This window comes from Antechinus flavipes, chromosome 2 (genome assembly GCF_016432865.1).
Source record: "Antechinus flavipes isolate AdamAnt ecotype Samford, QLD, Australia chromosome 2, AdamAnt_v2, whole genome shotgun sequence".
In the NCBI taxonomy this organism is placed as follows: domain Eukaryota; kingdom Metazoa; phylum Chordata; class Mammalia; order Dasyuromorphia; family Dasyuridae; genus Antechinus; species Antechinus flavipes.
The window spans coordinates 344,105,893-344,122,798 of NC_067399.1; the positions used below are offsets into that span (position 1 = coordinate 344,105,893).

The 16,906-nt window shown below is 34.1% G+C and overlaps 1 protein-coding gene across 1 annotated transcript in view; it reads left to right on the forward strand.

Annotated features, from left to right (window-relative positions):
* Positions 1–16,906, forward strand: part of STYX (serine/threonine/tyrosine interacting protein) — a 50,015-nt gene that overhangs the window by 21,432 nt on the left and 11,677 nt on the right. Inside the window, exons 4-6 of the mRNA XM_051977955.1 lie at positions 8,410–8,507; positions 12,567–12,627; positions 16,380–16,416. Of these exons, the coding sequence (XP_051833915.1) occupies positions 8,410–8,507; positions 12,567–12,627; positions 16,380–16,416 (196 nt within the window). The remainder of the gene's footprint in view (positions 1–8,409; positions 8,508–12,566; positions 12,628–16,379; positions 16,417–16,906) is intronic.

Here is a 16,906-nt window from a genome sequence, read left to right on the forward strand (position 1 = left end):
CTTTAATCTTCTTTAGTCTATTTATTGCTCAATGCTTTGAAGTCTTACAGTTGCTTACATATTTGTGGCTATAAGTCATCTTAAATTATTCTACTAATTCAACCTCCTTTGATATATCCATATTCATCCCTAGCTTTTCTCAAAGTTGAGTTCATATGCACTTCTTATAAGATTTTCCTTATCCCTCTATTTGTTAATGTTCTCTCTCATCTCAGAGTATATTACATTTATCTGTTTAAATGTTACATTTCCTACTATGGGTACTAGATAGAAGGAATGGATTGTTTTATATCCAGTATCTTGCACAATGCTTTTCACACAGCATGTAGCCTTTCACATCATGATTTTTTCTATCACGCTTTTGATATGTCATGGGTCACCATAAGAAATTAAATGTGGACGTCTGGCCAAGATGGCAGAGAGGAGGCACATATCTGCTTAAACTCTGCATTTTCTCTCAGAATTTAATTCATGACAAGCCTCAGAATTAATGCTTGACTGAAAAAACCCCACAAATAATTACCAAGAGAAGACATCCTTGAAATTCATCAGGAAAGGTCTGTTTTTTGCTCGAGGGCAGGGACAGTTTTAGACCAGGCACAGGCTGAGGGCAGGCAACATCAGTGAGAGCACGGCAGGCAGCTCATAGCTGAGCAGACCAGAGGGGGGTGAGGTGTGATCTCAACCAGCTCTGTGGGGAGAGTTTTACTAAACTTTGCCCTGGCAGCAAGCCAGTAGACAAGCAGAGAAGCTAGAAACACAGGGGGTGAAGAATACAACCCTGAACAGTTAGGGTCTCTCAGGATCTGGCCACCACCACCACCCCTCCCCTCCCAGTGTCTCAGCACCTCTCGGAGTCTCAGAGCACAGGTGCAGCACAGCTATTGCTGTCCTGCTGATGCCTCGTTGTTGCCCCTCCGCAGTCTGTAGAGGAAGCTTGGTAACATCACCCAGCCCCCCCCCAAAAAAAAAAAAAAAAAAAAAAGCAGATTCCATTTGTTTTGTTTTGTTTTATTTTGCTAGTTTGTCTTCTTTGATTCTTCTCTGACAAAATGAGCAAAAAATTTAAATGGACCTTAACCATTGATAGCTTCTATATAGACAGAGAGAGCAGACTTTAACCCTGAGGAGACTAAAAACAGATTGTCTCCAGATGAATCCCCAAAGGAGGATATCATTTAGTCCTCAACACAGATGACTCTCATAGAAGAAATTAAAAAGGCTCTCAAAAGAGAGCTAGAAGAAAAATGGGAAAAGGAAAGGGAGGCTTGGCAAGAGAGTCTGGCTAAGTCATCCCACTCATTTAAAGACAGAGTGGATAAAGAAATCAAATCCTTGAAAAATAGGATTAGTGAACTGGAAAAAGAAAATAGCTCTCTAAAAAATAAAATTGGTGAAATGGAAAAAAATTCCATAGAACAAAATAACTCACTTAAAAACTCAATTAGACAATTAGAAAAGGGTAGGAAAAAAAGTGAGTGAAGAAAATACTTCATTGAAAATCAAAATCGAACAAATGGAATTGAATGACTCAAGGAGACACCAAGAATCAGTCAAGCAAAACAAAAAAAAAAAAGGAAACAATGGAAAAAAATGTCAAATACCTTCTTGGGAAAACAACAGATCTGGAAAATAGATCCAGAAGAGACAATCTAAGAATTATTGGACTCCCTGAAAAATATGATGAAAAAAAGACCCTGGACACTATTTTCTAGGAACTGATCAAAGGGAACTGCCCAGAAGTCATAGAAACAGAGGGTAAAATAGATGTTGAAAGAATTCATTGATCACTTACTGAAAGGGATCCTAAAATCAAAACACCAAGAAATATAGTGGCCAAATGCCAGAACTATCAGATGAAGGCTGAAAAGTGGCTAGAAAAAAAATCAATTCAAATATAGAGGAGCCACAATAAGGATTACCCAGGATCTAGCACAGTCCACATTAAAGGATTGAAGGGCCTGGAATATGATATTCTGAAAGGCTAAGGAACTTGGTATGCAACCAAAAATAACTTACCCAGCCAAAATGAGCATCTTTTTCCAGGGAAGAAGATGGACATTAACGAAATAAGCGAATTTCACCTATATTTGATTTTAGTTTGATCTATAAATATAGAACTCAAGCGAAATCTAAAAAGGTAAAAAGAAATCTTGGGAACTATATTTCTGCTATAAAGATATATAAAGAATACATGTATACCTTGTTCTAGAAACTAGAGGTGGAAAGGAAATTGTACCAGAAAAAGGGTAAAATGGGGGTGCTACATCTTACAAAGAGGCAAAGGAAACCTATTATATCTGAGAGAAAGAACAGAAGGGGACGAATATAGTGTGTATCTTACTGCCATCAGAATTGGCTTAAAGAAAAAAATTTTAGACATATTCGATTTATAGTGAAACTTCTCCCACCTCATTGAAAAGTGGGAAGGGAAAAGTGAAAAGGGATGGAATAAGCTAAGCAGAAGGGAATACAGAAATAGTGAGGAGAAGGAGTAAGATTGGGAGAGGAACTTTTAAGGTGGGGGGAGGGATACTAAAAAGGGAAGGCTGTGAGAAGCAAGTGGTGCACACAAGTTTAATACTGGGGAGGGGGGTAAGGGGGGAGAAAGGGAGAAAAGCATAAACAGGAGTTAACCAGATGGCAAGTAATACAGAATTGGTAATTTTAACCATAAATGTGAATGGGGTAAACTCCTCCATAAAGAGGAAGTGGTTAGCAGAATGGATTAAAAGCCAGAATCCTACAATATGTTGTTTAGAGATACAAGCAGGTTAAAGGTAAAAGGTTGGAGCAGAATCTATTATGCTTCAGGTGAAGCCAAAAAAGCAGGGGGTAGCTATCCTGATCTCAGATCAAGCAAAAGCAAAAATTGACCTAATTAAAAGAGTAAGGAAGGGCACTGTATCTTCCTAAAAGGTAGCATAGATAATGAAACAATATCAATATTAATTATATATGCATCAAGTAGTGTAGCATCTAAATTCTTAAAAGAAAAATTAAGAGAGCTGCAAACAGAAATAGACAGCAGAACTATAATAGTGGAAGATCTCATCCTTGCACTCTCAGAATTAGGTAAATCAAACCACAAAATAAATAAGAAAGAAGTCAAAGAGGTAAATAGAATACTAAAAAAGTTAGATATGATAGATCTTTGGAGAAAACGAAATGGAGACAGAAAGCAGTACATTTTCTTCTCAGCAGTTCATGGAACCTATACAAAAATTGACCATATATTAGGACATAAAAACCTCAAACTCAAATGCAGAAAGGCAGAAATAGTAAATACATCCTTTTCAGACTACAATGCAATGAAAATTACATTCAATAAAAAGCCAGGGCAAAATAGACCAAAAAATAATTAGAAACTAAATAATCTCATACTAAAGAATGACTGGGTGAAACAGCAAATCATAGACATAATTAATAACTTCACCCAAGAAAATGACAATAATGAGACGTCATACCAAAATGTGTGGGATGCAGCCAAAGCGGTAATAAGGGGAAATTTCATATCTCTAGAGGCGTACTTGCATAAAATAGAGAAAGAGAAGGTCATTGAATTGGGCTTGCAACTAAAAATGCTAGAAAAGAAACAAATTAAAAACCCCCAGTCGAACACTAAACTTGAAATTGTAAAAATAAAAGGAGAGATCAATAAAATTGAAAGTAAAAAAACTGTTGAATTAATTAACAAAACTAAGAGTTGGTTTTATGAAGAAAAAAAAAATAGACAAACCCTTAGTAAATCTGATTAAAAAAAGGAAAGAGGAAAATCAAATTGTTAGTCTTTAAAATGAAAAGGGAGAACTCACCACTAATGAAGAGGAAATTAGAGCAATAATTAGGAGTTACTTTGCCCAACTTTATGCCAATAAATTCGACAACTTAAATGAAATGGAAGAATACCTTCAAAAATATAGTTTGCCCAGATTAACAGAGGAAGAAGTAAATATCCTAAACAGTGCCATTTTAGGAAAAGAAATAGAACAAGCTGTTAGCCAACTCCCTAAGAAAAAATCTTCAGGACCAGATGGTTTTACATGTGAATTCTACCAAACATTTAAAGAACAATTAACTCCAATGCTATATAAACTATTTGAAAAAATAGGGAATGAATGATGGATGAAAACAGAGAAAGAAAATTATAGACCAGTCTCCCTAATGAATATTGATACTAAAATCTTAAAATATTAGCAAAAAGATTACAGAAAATCATTCCCAGGATAATACACTATGACCAAGTAGGATTTATACCAGAAATGCAGGGCTGGTTCAATATTAGAAAAACTATTAGCATAATTGATTATATCAATAACCAAACTGACAAAAACCATATGATCATCTCAATAGATGTAGAAAAAGCATTTGATAAAATCCAACATTCATTCCTAATAAAAGCACTTGAGAGGATAGGAATAAATGGACTTTTCCTTAAAATAATCAGGAGCATATATTTAAAACCATCAGTAAACATCATATACAATGGGGAAAAACTAGAACCTTTCCCAGTAAGATCTGGAGTGAAGCAAGGTTGCCCACTATCACCATCATTATTCAGTATCATATTAGAAACGCTAACCTCGGCAATAAGAGTCAAGAAAGAGATTAAAGGAATTAGAGTAGAAAATGAGGAAACCAAACTATCACTCTTTGCAGATGATATGATGGTATACCTAGAGAACCCCAGAGATTCTACTAAAAAGCTATTAGAAATAATTCATAATTTTAGCAAAGTTGCAGGATACAAAATAAATTTCCATAAATCCTCAGCATTGTTATTCAACAGCAAAGAGACACAAAGAGAAATTCCATTCAAAATAACTTTCGATAGCATAAAATATTTGGGAATCTATCTACCAAAGGAAAGTCAGGAATTATATGAGCAAAATGACAAAAAACTTTCCACACAAATAAAGTCAGATTTAAATAATTGGAAAAATATTAAGTGCTTTTGGACAAAGATGACAATTCTCCCTAAACTAATCTATTTAGACTATAAAACAAATTAGTGCTATACCAAACAGACTCCCAAGAAAATATTTTAATGACCTAGAAAAAGTAACAACAAAATTCATCTAGAAGAACAAAAGGTCAAGAACCTCAAGGGAATTAATGAAAAAAAGTCAAATGAAGGTGGCCTAGCTGTACCTGATCTAAAACTATATTATAAAGCAGCAGTTACCAAAATCATTTGGTATTGGCTAAGAAATAGATTAGTTGATCATTGGAATAGGTTAGGTTCACAAGACAAAATAGTCAATAATTATAGCAACCTAGTGTTTGACAAACCCAAAAATCCTAACTTTTGAGATAAGAGTTAACCACTTTTTATTTGACAAAAACTGCTGGGAAAATTGGCAATTAGTATGGCAGAAATTAGGCATGGATCGACATTTAACACTGTATACCAAGATAAGACCAAAATGGGTCCATGATTTAGGCGTAAAGAACGAGATTATAAATAAATTAGAGGAACATAGGATAGTTTACCTCTCAGACTTGTGGAGGAGGAAGAAATTTGTGACCAAAGATGAACTAGAGATCATTATTGATCACAAAATAGAAAATTTTGATTACATCAAATTAAAAAGCCTTTGTACAAACAAAACTAATGCAAACAAGATTAGAAGGGAAACAACAAACTGGGAAAACATCTTCACAGTTAAAGGTTCTGATAAAGGCCTCATTTCCAAAATATATAGAGAATTGACTCTAATTTATAAGAAATCAAGCCATTCTCCAATTGATAAATAGTCAAAGGATGTGAACAGACAATTTTCAAATGATGAAATTGAAACTATTTCCACTCATATGAAAGTGTTCCAAATCACTGTTGATCAGAGAGGTGCAAATTAAGACAACTCTGAGATACCAATACACACCCGTCAGATTGGCTAAGATGACAGGAAAAAATAATGATGAATGTTGGAGGGTATGTGGAAAAACTGGGACACTGATGCATTGTTGGTGAAGTTGTGAATGAATCCAACCATTCTGGAGAGCAATCTGGAATCATGTCCAAAAAGTTATCAAACTGTGCATATCCTTTGATCCAGCAGTATTGCTACTGGGCTTATACCCCAAAGACATACTAAAGAAGGGAAAGGGACCTGTATGTGCCAAAATGTTTGTGGCAGCCCTGTTTGTAGTGGCTAGAAGCTGGAAAATGAATGGATGCCCATCAGTTGGAGATATGTGGTATATGAATGTTATGGAATATTATTGTTCTGTAAGAAATGACCAGCAGGATGAATACAGAGAGGCTTAGCGAGACTTACATGAACTGATGCTAAGTGAAATGAGCAGAACCAGGAGATCATTATACACTTCAACAACAATATTGTATGAGTATGTATTCTGATGGAAGTGGATTTCTTCGACAAAGAGAAGATCTAACTCAGTTTCAATTGATCAATGATGGACAGAAGCAGCTACACCCAAAGAAAGAACACTGGGAAATGAATGTAAACTGTTTGCATTTTTGTTTTTCTTCCTGGGTTATTTTTACCTTCTAAATTCAATTCTTCCTGTGCAACAAGAGAACTATTTGGTTCTACACACATATATTGTATCTAGGATATACCGTGACATATTTAACATGTATATTGCTGCTTGCCATCTGGGGGTGGAGGTGGAGGGAGGGAGGGGAAAAGTCAGAACAGAAGTGCATACAAGGGATAATGTTGTAAAAAAAATTACCCTGGCATGGGTTCTGTCAATAAAAAGTTATAATTATTTTTTAAAAAAAGAAAGAAAGAAATTAAATGGGAATGGGGGGGAGTGTTTTTACAGAAGCCACAGATGACACATTAAAGCCAGTATATAACACAAAAAATTTAGAAACTCAGAAGCACATAAAATATATATATAGTATATTATTATATACTGTTATATCAACATATTGTATCTTTAAAAACCATAATAATTTAGTCTTTTTTGATACTAAAGGAGGGCCAAAAAATTGGATACATATTTTCCAGATCATAGGGTTGCCATTACCCTTACCCCCATGTTGTGGAAGAGATAACTATACTTAATAAATTTCTATCAATACTAAATGAATTAGAAACTGCCAGATGATCTACAGAGATAGAATAAGCTTGCCCATCTTGGTATCCCTAGGTTTCTGTTTTCCCAACTCCATCTGACAACTCATTTCCTCTGTCTTACATCAGGTGAAACATTACTACTTATGGTTCTAGAAAAAAAAATACAAATGTAACAATTAAGTGGTATAATGAATGCTTGGGCCAAGATCCAGGAAGACCTAAGTTCAAATTCAGTGTCAGATACTTACTAGCTTTGTGACCTTGGAAAATTTTTATTTGCCTTAGGGGGATAATAATAGCCCCACCAGCATTACTATGAGGATAAAATATCCAAGTTATTGTGAGGATAAAAATGAGATAATATTTATTAAGTGCTTAGCAACCTAGGGTGAACGGAAGGAAGGGTTGTGAGAGTTTGAGAATGGATGAAAAGATGTGAAAAAACCATTGTGGTGAGACTCAATTTATAAAATAAAGTCTCATCAGCTCAGAAATTTTGTTTATGTACTTATTGCATATCTGTTATGGCTACAGCGCTATCTAAAATAAATTGTAATTGCCTGGAAAATTCATTGAATTTGTTCTCTTGTAATTTTAAACTATGAAACTGATTACCATTTCTAGTTTCTCTGTTGTGAATGAAGGAAAAAGTATCAAATGCCTAATATATGTAAAGCACTTTGCTAAACACTAAGGATTCAAATAGAAAATGAAGTCGGCTTTAAAGATCTCACATTCTGATGGTGAAAAAACAAGAAAGCATATGGGAATTTTTAACTAAGTCAGATGGAAAAATCCAGTTGACCCTAGAATTCAGCAGCAAAGCCAAGTGTTAATGCATATTCTTTTTAATATCATTGCCATTGTTAAAAACATTTATGTTTTTTAATATTGAGCCATTTAACAGTGCCAAGGACTTTGGTAGTAAGATTTTCTTTTCCATATTCTTTAGTAGCTCTGGCTACTGGTGAGGTTGGGGCTGTAGCACCTGCAGAGGAACAGGTTAGTTAGGGTATTTTTGGACATTTTCTGCAAGGGTTGGACTGGAAGCAGGAATGTATTGATCTAGGGGAGAATTGCTTTACTTTATTCTTTATTATTATTTTTTTCTTTTTTAATACTTTCTTGTAGGAGCTCTTGGATTTATCAGCCTGTTAGTGACAGTTTGTGTTGGTGCACAGCAAATTTCTCTCTAAGCACCCCCAAGGCCAGCGCAACGTTTCCCTCTCACCCCCAACAAATACACAGACCTTGGGAACTTCATATTCTGTTTGAAGATTTTAGTATGTTATTAAATATATATTTTAAAAGATATTTCATTTTTTAACTTATTTACTTTTTTTTTTTTTTTTTACAGCTACCTGTACTACAGAAACATGGAATAACCCATGTAATATGCATAAGACAAAACATTGAAGCAAACTTCATTAAACCAAACTTTCAGCAATTATTTAGGTAAGAAATGTGTGTAGGTATAATTTGAGGTGGGGGAGTCGGGAAATGGAATTCAACATATCAGATATTAGTCATTAGAAAATCTGATAAAAACTTTTTGTTGTTTTAATAGGAAGATTTTTTGAATGGCCTTTCCTTTCGTTTTAATAGAAAAGTGATTTGTGCCAAGTGATTTTAATTATTATTATATATTTTTTAATATTATCTTACATTTTATCTCATTTGGAAAATTTAAAAATTTTTAGTGATGTCTTGTTTTTACAATACATTTATTTCCAATGCTAACCAAAAACCTTTTCTGCCCAGTAGAACCTTGGTTCTCAAATTTATTTTACTCACAGAAAAGAAGTCAATGCTGAACTTTTAAAATGGCAATGAAAAGGGGTTTCAGAGAAGAGGAACACATTACCTGAGCTTTTAGATTCCTTTGTCTTTTTCCCTTCTACCTTTTTGCTTTTTTTCTTTAGAACATATGGATAGGAAGTCAAACTGGAAAGTACATGTAGCAAACTATAGCTGAAGGTGGAGCTTGGGATTTCAATTACACTTAAGCGTGAAACCGGAAGTACCACCTTTGAAAAACAGTTTTTAAATTGTCTTTGAAAAGAAGTAAAAACATTTAAAAAGGAAGCTGCTAGGAGAAATCTGGGTGTCCTGGGAGGCAGATAATATAATGGCAAAACAATGAATACCTGAAAGATAAGAATGACTTATATCTAGGTTGTCTAATTTTCTGGTTCCAGGATGCATTCTTAATTTTCTGACTTTAGGAAATAGATGAAGAGTTTAAAATGTATTTAAACATTTACAAATTTGAAGGTAACTGGCCTTTGTATTTTTCCTGCAGTGATTGCTTGCAACATAACATTTTTTTTCCAAATATATTCCTATTCATGTCATAAAAATAGTTCCACAACTCCCTTTTCTACACATCAAGAAAATGTAGTCTTCTGTACATATTATCCAGGAGCTTTGGAAATGAAAATCTAATATGAAAGCTGTATGGTCTAGAAACATTTTTTAAATAATCCTCTTTAAAAAGTTTTTAAAATTAAATTTACTTCCCTATCTCCTCCACTTAACAAGTCTTTGTTTTTCTTCTTGTCAACTCTTCCTTTCATTAAATTTTTTAAAAAGTCTTTGTAACAAATATATAGAATCAAGCTAAAGTAACTCCTGTATTGGTCATGTCCAAAAAAAAAAAAGTACAGGGTGAACTCTGCACCCTGAGTTCATTACCTCTTTACTACCTCTGGGTAGTAAGTATAATCACAGGCCCTCTGGTATTGTGACTAGTTACATTGATCTCAGTTTTTAAGTTTTTCAAAGTTGTTTATTTTTACAGCTGTGTCTGTATATTTTATCTTTGGGAATATCATATTTCAAGCTTTCTGATTCTTTGCAGTTGTGATTGCTAACTCTTAATGTGATGCTAACTGTGGCACCTTGACACATGAATTCTTTTTTTTCCTGGCTATTTTGCATTGTTTTTTCCTTGACCTAGATGTATTTGAGCTCCTAGAATTTTCACTATAGGGTTTCGTTCAGGAGGTACTGACTTGTGAATTCTTTCTGTTTTTGCTTTGCTTTTTGACTAAAAGATACCTGGGCAGTTCTCTTTCATAGTTTCTTGAAATAAGGTAATCAGGCTTTCTTTTCTTTATTTTTTTTTCATTCCTGTCAGTGCCTCTAGCTGGTTCAATCTTATTCATCAATTTGTTTTCCAGGTCAGTTTTTTTTTTTGTTTTTTTTTTTGATACATAATAACTCTGGTCTCTTCTTCTTTTAAAAGTATTTTGACTTTATTTTAATATTTCTTCTTTTCTCTTAGAGTCATTCACTTATCAGCTTGGTCCATTCAAATTTTCAAGCACTTTTTTTGTTTGTTTGTTTGGCTTAGGATTTGTGCTGCTTCTGCTAAATTATTAATCTTTGCAAGTCCTTTCCAACTTTTTTCTTCTCAGTCCTTTCCTTTAGGGTTTCTATTTAAAATATTGTAATGGGCTGAGGCTTGAGTTAATGCCCTGAGGTCCCAAGCACGGGAGGCTAAATAGTAATTGGACAATACTCTATTAATATATATGCTTGGAGAAAGAATGCCCCCGCCCACTCTTTATGCAAGACCTAATGTGTTGTATAGGAAATGACGATTTTGGTGGGTGGAGGCAGAGGGGTGGAGAGAGAAGCAGAAAGAGACTGCTGGCTGGTGTCTTGTTGCAGCTGCTCACTTTGCTTTTGGTGGGTGGAGGCAGGGGAGTGGGAAAGGGAAGTGGAAGGAGAGACTAATGGCTGGTTTCTTGACACAGCTGCTCCCATTGCTATCACGACACCCCTTCACCTCCAGTCCCCCTTTCACCTGCAATCCCCCTTCACCTCTGCTGGCTGGCTTCCTATCGCAGCTGCCCATATTGCTATCACAATCCCTCTTCACCTCAAAAAGAATAAAGATTGAAGATTTTTCCCTTAACCTGAATTCCTGATTCCAGCTGATTTTAAATATGTGCTCATCACAGAATATCATTTTCAAAGTTTTCACTTTTTAAAACTTTAAAAATCTTTCCTTTTTTATAAGCAGTATTTTATTTTTTCTAGTTACATGTAAAAATAGTTTTCAGTATTCACTTTTTTATAGATGAGTTTCGAGTTTTTTTCCCTCTTTCTATCCCCCCCAAGAGAGCAAATAATCTAATATAGATTATATATGTTCTTGCTTCATTTCTTCCTAAAATTCTAGTTGAAATTGTTCCCAAGCTCTATTTGAGATTTTGAAAATAATTTTGAAGTCATTCAAAGTTAGGGTTTGTATATTAGACATCCCTGGTACCATAATGGCTATTTATGATGGGATTTTTTTTTTTACCCCTTCTTCCCAAATCCAAGCTTTATGTTAGGGTCTGTCACTGGAGAAAATGTCTGGGCCTTGCCTGATCCTCTTTTGTATTTACATAGATTCTCTTCTTTAGTGCTGTGTCACATTAACTAATATTTAAATAATTAATAATTGATCATTTTCATTAAAATAAAAAGGGAAATCTTGAAGGCTCGGGCTAGTTTTTTCATTGTGCCTAAAGTGATCTGATCTAGGGCAAAATCTGATTACTAATTTTCTGATTTGAGTTTTGTAAGCTAACTTGTTTGGACCTAAGTACCAGCATTGTGGACTTGCCCCTGAACTCCAATAGACTCATTCTCTCAATGACCCCCACCATTGTAAGCTACCTGGAAGATTGTAGAACTTGAGAGAGTCAGAATTGCAGGTTACTTCTTGATTTGAGCTCTCTGCCATGGTTTCATCTCTTGTTTCAGATTTCAGAGTAGACTGGCAGCAAACCTTACTGTGCTTTCTTGTTTCTGAATTTTCATCTTGCTCAGTCTATAACCTGATGCTCCAGACAGTTACTTCCCTTAAACTACCACCCTTAGTCTCCGTCTCTGGGATTAAGCAACAATGCTGCCTTGCTGCCTGAATTTTTTTATACCTCCCACCCCTGCTGTACCTTTTCTTGCCCTATATCTATCGCCATAGGTTCCAGTTCAATTTCTATTCTAGAAGGCTCTGATGGGTATTCTGGCTAGAATTCTTCCCCAGTGACTTTTTTTTTTTTTTTCCCATCTGCCTATAATGACCTAAGCTGGAAAATTTAACTAGTGTGATTTTTTTTTTTTTTAAATCTCCTAGTCAAGGATTCATTTGGTGCATATTCTAGGATTTTGCAAAAACAATTATGATGGAGAACTGGGCTGTATTGCATCTTTCAATTTGCCTACAACAATTAATCTCCATATATCATTTGACTTTTCCTTCTATAAAATGGGAATGATTGTTTTGTCATGTGCTTGTACATATTAAAAGAATACTTTGAGAATATTTATGAAGCAACATGAGATGTAATATGAATACTGAGTATTAATTCTATTCCTCTGCTAAATTTTGCTTTCTTTCAATATAATTTATAGTTAAGCTTTCATTAATAACTTCATTAATAAGTTCATTAGTAACTGCTTCTTGTTCTGTTGCATAAAGATAATTTAATTCTAAATTGTTTGTTTTACTTTCAGGTATTTGGTACTGGATATTGCAGATAATCCAATTGAAAATATAATACGTTTTTTCCCAATGGTATGTATCACAATTGATTCTTATTGTAATTTAGTTGTGAATGAAGCTCTGCAGTATTTCTGCCTTTCTAGCACAATCCAGTAATAACTCCTATTTCTGTTATGTTTTAGTGGTTATAGTACCTTTTTCAAACTTTCCTTGAATGTTTAAATTATACTAGTTATTAAAATATATTGTTGTATATATGAACATTCCAGGGTTCCTCAAACTACGGCCCGCAGGCCAGATGTGGCGGCTGAGGAAGATTATCCCCCTCACCCAGGGCTATGAAGTTTCTTTATTTAAAGGCCCACAAAACAAAGTTTTTATTTTTACTATAGTCCGGCCTTCCAACAGTCTGAGGGACAGTGAATTGGCCTTTTTATTATTTAAAAAGTTGAGGACCCCTACTTTACATTTAGTTTATACTCAAGAAAACCAAAAGAATACTGTGGTTTTCCTTTTATGATTTTTAATTGGTTAATTAATCATCAATATCAGACTCTTCTGTGCTAGGTAATACAGCTACCAAAAAAAAACAAACACATTCCTTCTTCTGAAGGACCTTGTGTCATATTGGACTTAGAAACTCATTGCTGTGATATTCCTTTTTCCAGGGTAGATTGCTCCAGTTTAGCTTGGAACATTACTGGTTGTGGGAAATCCTTGATTATGTGGCCAGTTGCTGAGTAGTTTTCTCCATCAATCACATTGACTTGAAAAATATCCTTTTTATGGGAGTTATAACATAATCATATGTTAACAGCACAGGACCCACCTAGTAGTAGAGTTTGATTGTTTTTAGAATTGGTTTAATTAAATAAGCACATCTAAATAATAGTTCATTCTTGGATCTGAATCCAAGTTATATGACAACTCTGGAAGGAAGAATCTTGCTATGTGCTCCATGTATCTGTACTAGGCATTGTACTTTTTGATATTTTTATCTATGACTTGAATGAAAACATAGGTGATATGTTTATCAAAAATGAAGATGACACAGATCCAGAGGTCTCAATAGATCTTAATAGATTAGATGATATATTTATAATTAAGTACATAAAATATTTATCTCTACTCCTTTCCTCTCACTCTCTTAATTCTCTGCAGTCTGACTTAACAGGCTCTTTTTTCAACTGAAATTTCTCTCTCCAAAGTTGTCAGTGATTTAATTGCTAAACCTAATGATTTTTTCTTAATCTTCATACTTCTTGACCTTTTTACATCTTTTGACACAAACTGTCTTCTCTACTAGAATATAATTTCCTTGAGAGCAGAGAGTATTTTATCTTTCTTTGTCTTCCCAACAATTAGCATGATGCATGGACATCAGTGCTTGTTATCTGATGGCTTCTTGATGGAGTCACAGGACAAAGCATAGGAGTTGAATATCTTTAACGTTATTGCAAATTTAAGTAATGTCCATGGGTTTATTTTGTTATATTAATATTTTCCCAGAGGCTGAGAGCTTTTCATTTTGTAGTTTGTTTCTATAGTTCTGAGAGGGCTACTTGTGTCTCAGGCTATCATTGTACCTCAGTAAAAGCAGATTACACCTTAGAATACCTCTGCAGTATGTATGGACAGAGTCATTTTAAATCTCAACCTCTTAGGGGCAACACTATGCCCATACTAAAAGATAGCTTTTCCCTAATGCCAAACAGTGGTAGTATTCACACTGAAGAAGCATTTGGGAATATTTTTTAACATCTTCCTTACTGCCACCTGTTACCTCATTGATTCATTCTGTGAAAAGAGGGTATCATATGAAAATTTTCATGAGGAAATTAATGTAGCATTCAGGTAGTGCTTTGAAATACTCTAACATTAAATATGTAGCTTTTTATGTTCTTTGTTTTATAAACATTATAGAGGACTTGGAAAACTGGGATTTCAAACTGGGTTAGTTTTGTCATCTGGTATCATATAAAGGCACTGTAAACCCTGCTACCAGGGATGCCAAGACTAGTAAATTGCTCGATCTTGCAGTGGGCAAAAGCTGATAGGATAGCTAGATTTAAGTACAGCATCTATATGTTGAGCCTTTGGGAATAGAGGCTCACCAGGATGTGTACCCCAGGTTGGAAATAGAATATAGATGATTCTAGTTTGGATGAGCTGGGGAGACCTGCTTTTAAAAAAATAATAAAAATAGGGCTGTAAGGTGCAGCTAGGTGGTGCAGTGGATAGAGCACCAGCCCTGAAGTCAGGAGGACCTGAGTTCAAATTTGACCTCAGACAGTGTTAAGTGTGTTAATGTCTTAGCTATGTGATCTGGGTAAATCACTTAACCCCAATTGCTTCAGCATTTAAAAAAAAAAAATAGGATTGTAATCTGATGACAGTGTTGAAACATTCTTAAATGCTGGAATAAATTCTCCCTAGCATCTTAATCCAGATATTTAAGATATCTAATGAAGAAATAATAACTGGAAAACAGAAGAGTAGGTACTATTATGCTATATAAATCATACATATTTTGAGAAATATTCATGAATCAGAGAACATCAGTAGCACTGGTAATATTGATTTCAGGAGAGTGAGAAAACCTTTAGAAAGAGGGCTGCAACTTTTAATTAACTCATTTATAGTCAGATATGGTATACTTCCTATATTTCCATGCCCCCTTTCATGTTTCACTCTGAAAAATTCACAAATGAATACAAAGCAAATTGTCATTAAGAGCCTGAGGGGACTTCTACTGGGTCATACCTGTGCAGCTGTATCTGCTACATTGTCCACAATTAAATGCAGCATGTCATAATTTTTTATAATGAGATTGTCCTATTCAGAAGCAAATAAATTTTGTCTAATACACAGTACTTAGTAGAAGGCCTGGCACATAGTAGGCACTTATACTTATTAGCTAACTGACCATACTATTTAATGAGGAACAATAGCATAGTGGATAGAATATTGGCTTTGGAGACAAGAAGACCTTAACTCATGTACCCCTTAAGACATAGTGACTCTGTACTCTGAATAAATCTCTGAACCTCTCTATAAAGTTTTTCAGGCAATTACTATAAGATTTCAGTCTTCATTGATAGAGGAAGTTTCATCATACAGAACTTTCTTATACCCACTATCCCTATCAAAGATCATTAATCCCTGTCCTTATATCATTTTATAAGATACAACATAGTCTACACTTAGATTTTGCCTTTGAAAAACTAAGTAAAATGCACCTGTGTGTTTCCTGCTAAGAATATAGATTGCATACCAATGAATTTTATGTAATTTTTATCTGTTCTCCCATTAAGTTCCACTAAACATGCTTTGGAGTCACCCTCACTTTTCCATGACATTGCAAGGATTCCAATTAAGCACAGAAACTCTCCTTTGACCAGCCTCTTGTCTTATCCTCTGACTAGCCCATCATTTTTATTTGTACATTTCTTTGATGATTTTTTTTTACTCAACATGAGCTTCTTTGTTTTCAGCAATCAGAAAAGTTCATGTAACTATGATTCATTCCCTAGGGATTCTGGATATATTTGATGATTTTATTTTTAAGCTATTTAAAATCAGTCTTTTATGTATAGTCTTTTGGGAACACTGTCATTTACTAGTTGTTTTGTTGGTAGAATTTAACTTAAGTGAACAAGGTTAGCTTTCATCGGTTACTTAAAAAGTCATTGTTAAATTGTTTGAAAATTTTAAAAACCCAAATTCTGCAACTTTATTTTTAAAATATGCATATTCTTTAACTATTTTTATTATACATGACTTATTTTTTGTAGATCTTAATTGTTTTCTTTTTTTATCTTTAGACTAAAGAATTTATTGATGGAAGTTTACAAACAGGAGGTAAATCTTATTTTCTTTCCTTAGTTAATTTTTAATTATCAGTACAAGGGTTCAAAGCATTTTTTAAAATATCTGAATTTCTTGACTACTGATTTAGCATACAAACATAGCAAGTTTTATTACCATTTTTACCATGGAGATTTTTCAGTGTAGATTATTCTTGTTTTTAACTATCTTCATAGAATTTTGTTGTGTCCACTTCAGTTTTCGATGCCCAAAGTTTAGTGCTTCATTATCACGGTTTAATTATAATATTATGCACAGAAAATACCGATTTGATTTGACAAAAAGTTCCTCATGGGGGTTCCTAACTATTAATAAAGTCACATGTTTAGCATTAAAAAAAAAATTCCAACTGCAGTATGTAAATTTATACAAAATATCATGAGTTGAGGCTTTTCAATTCTTAAATAAAATCTTTTAAAAAGTATGTGTTTAGAATTATCTTTATGAAATGATTTAGTATATTTTAGTTGATGATACAAATATG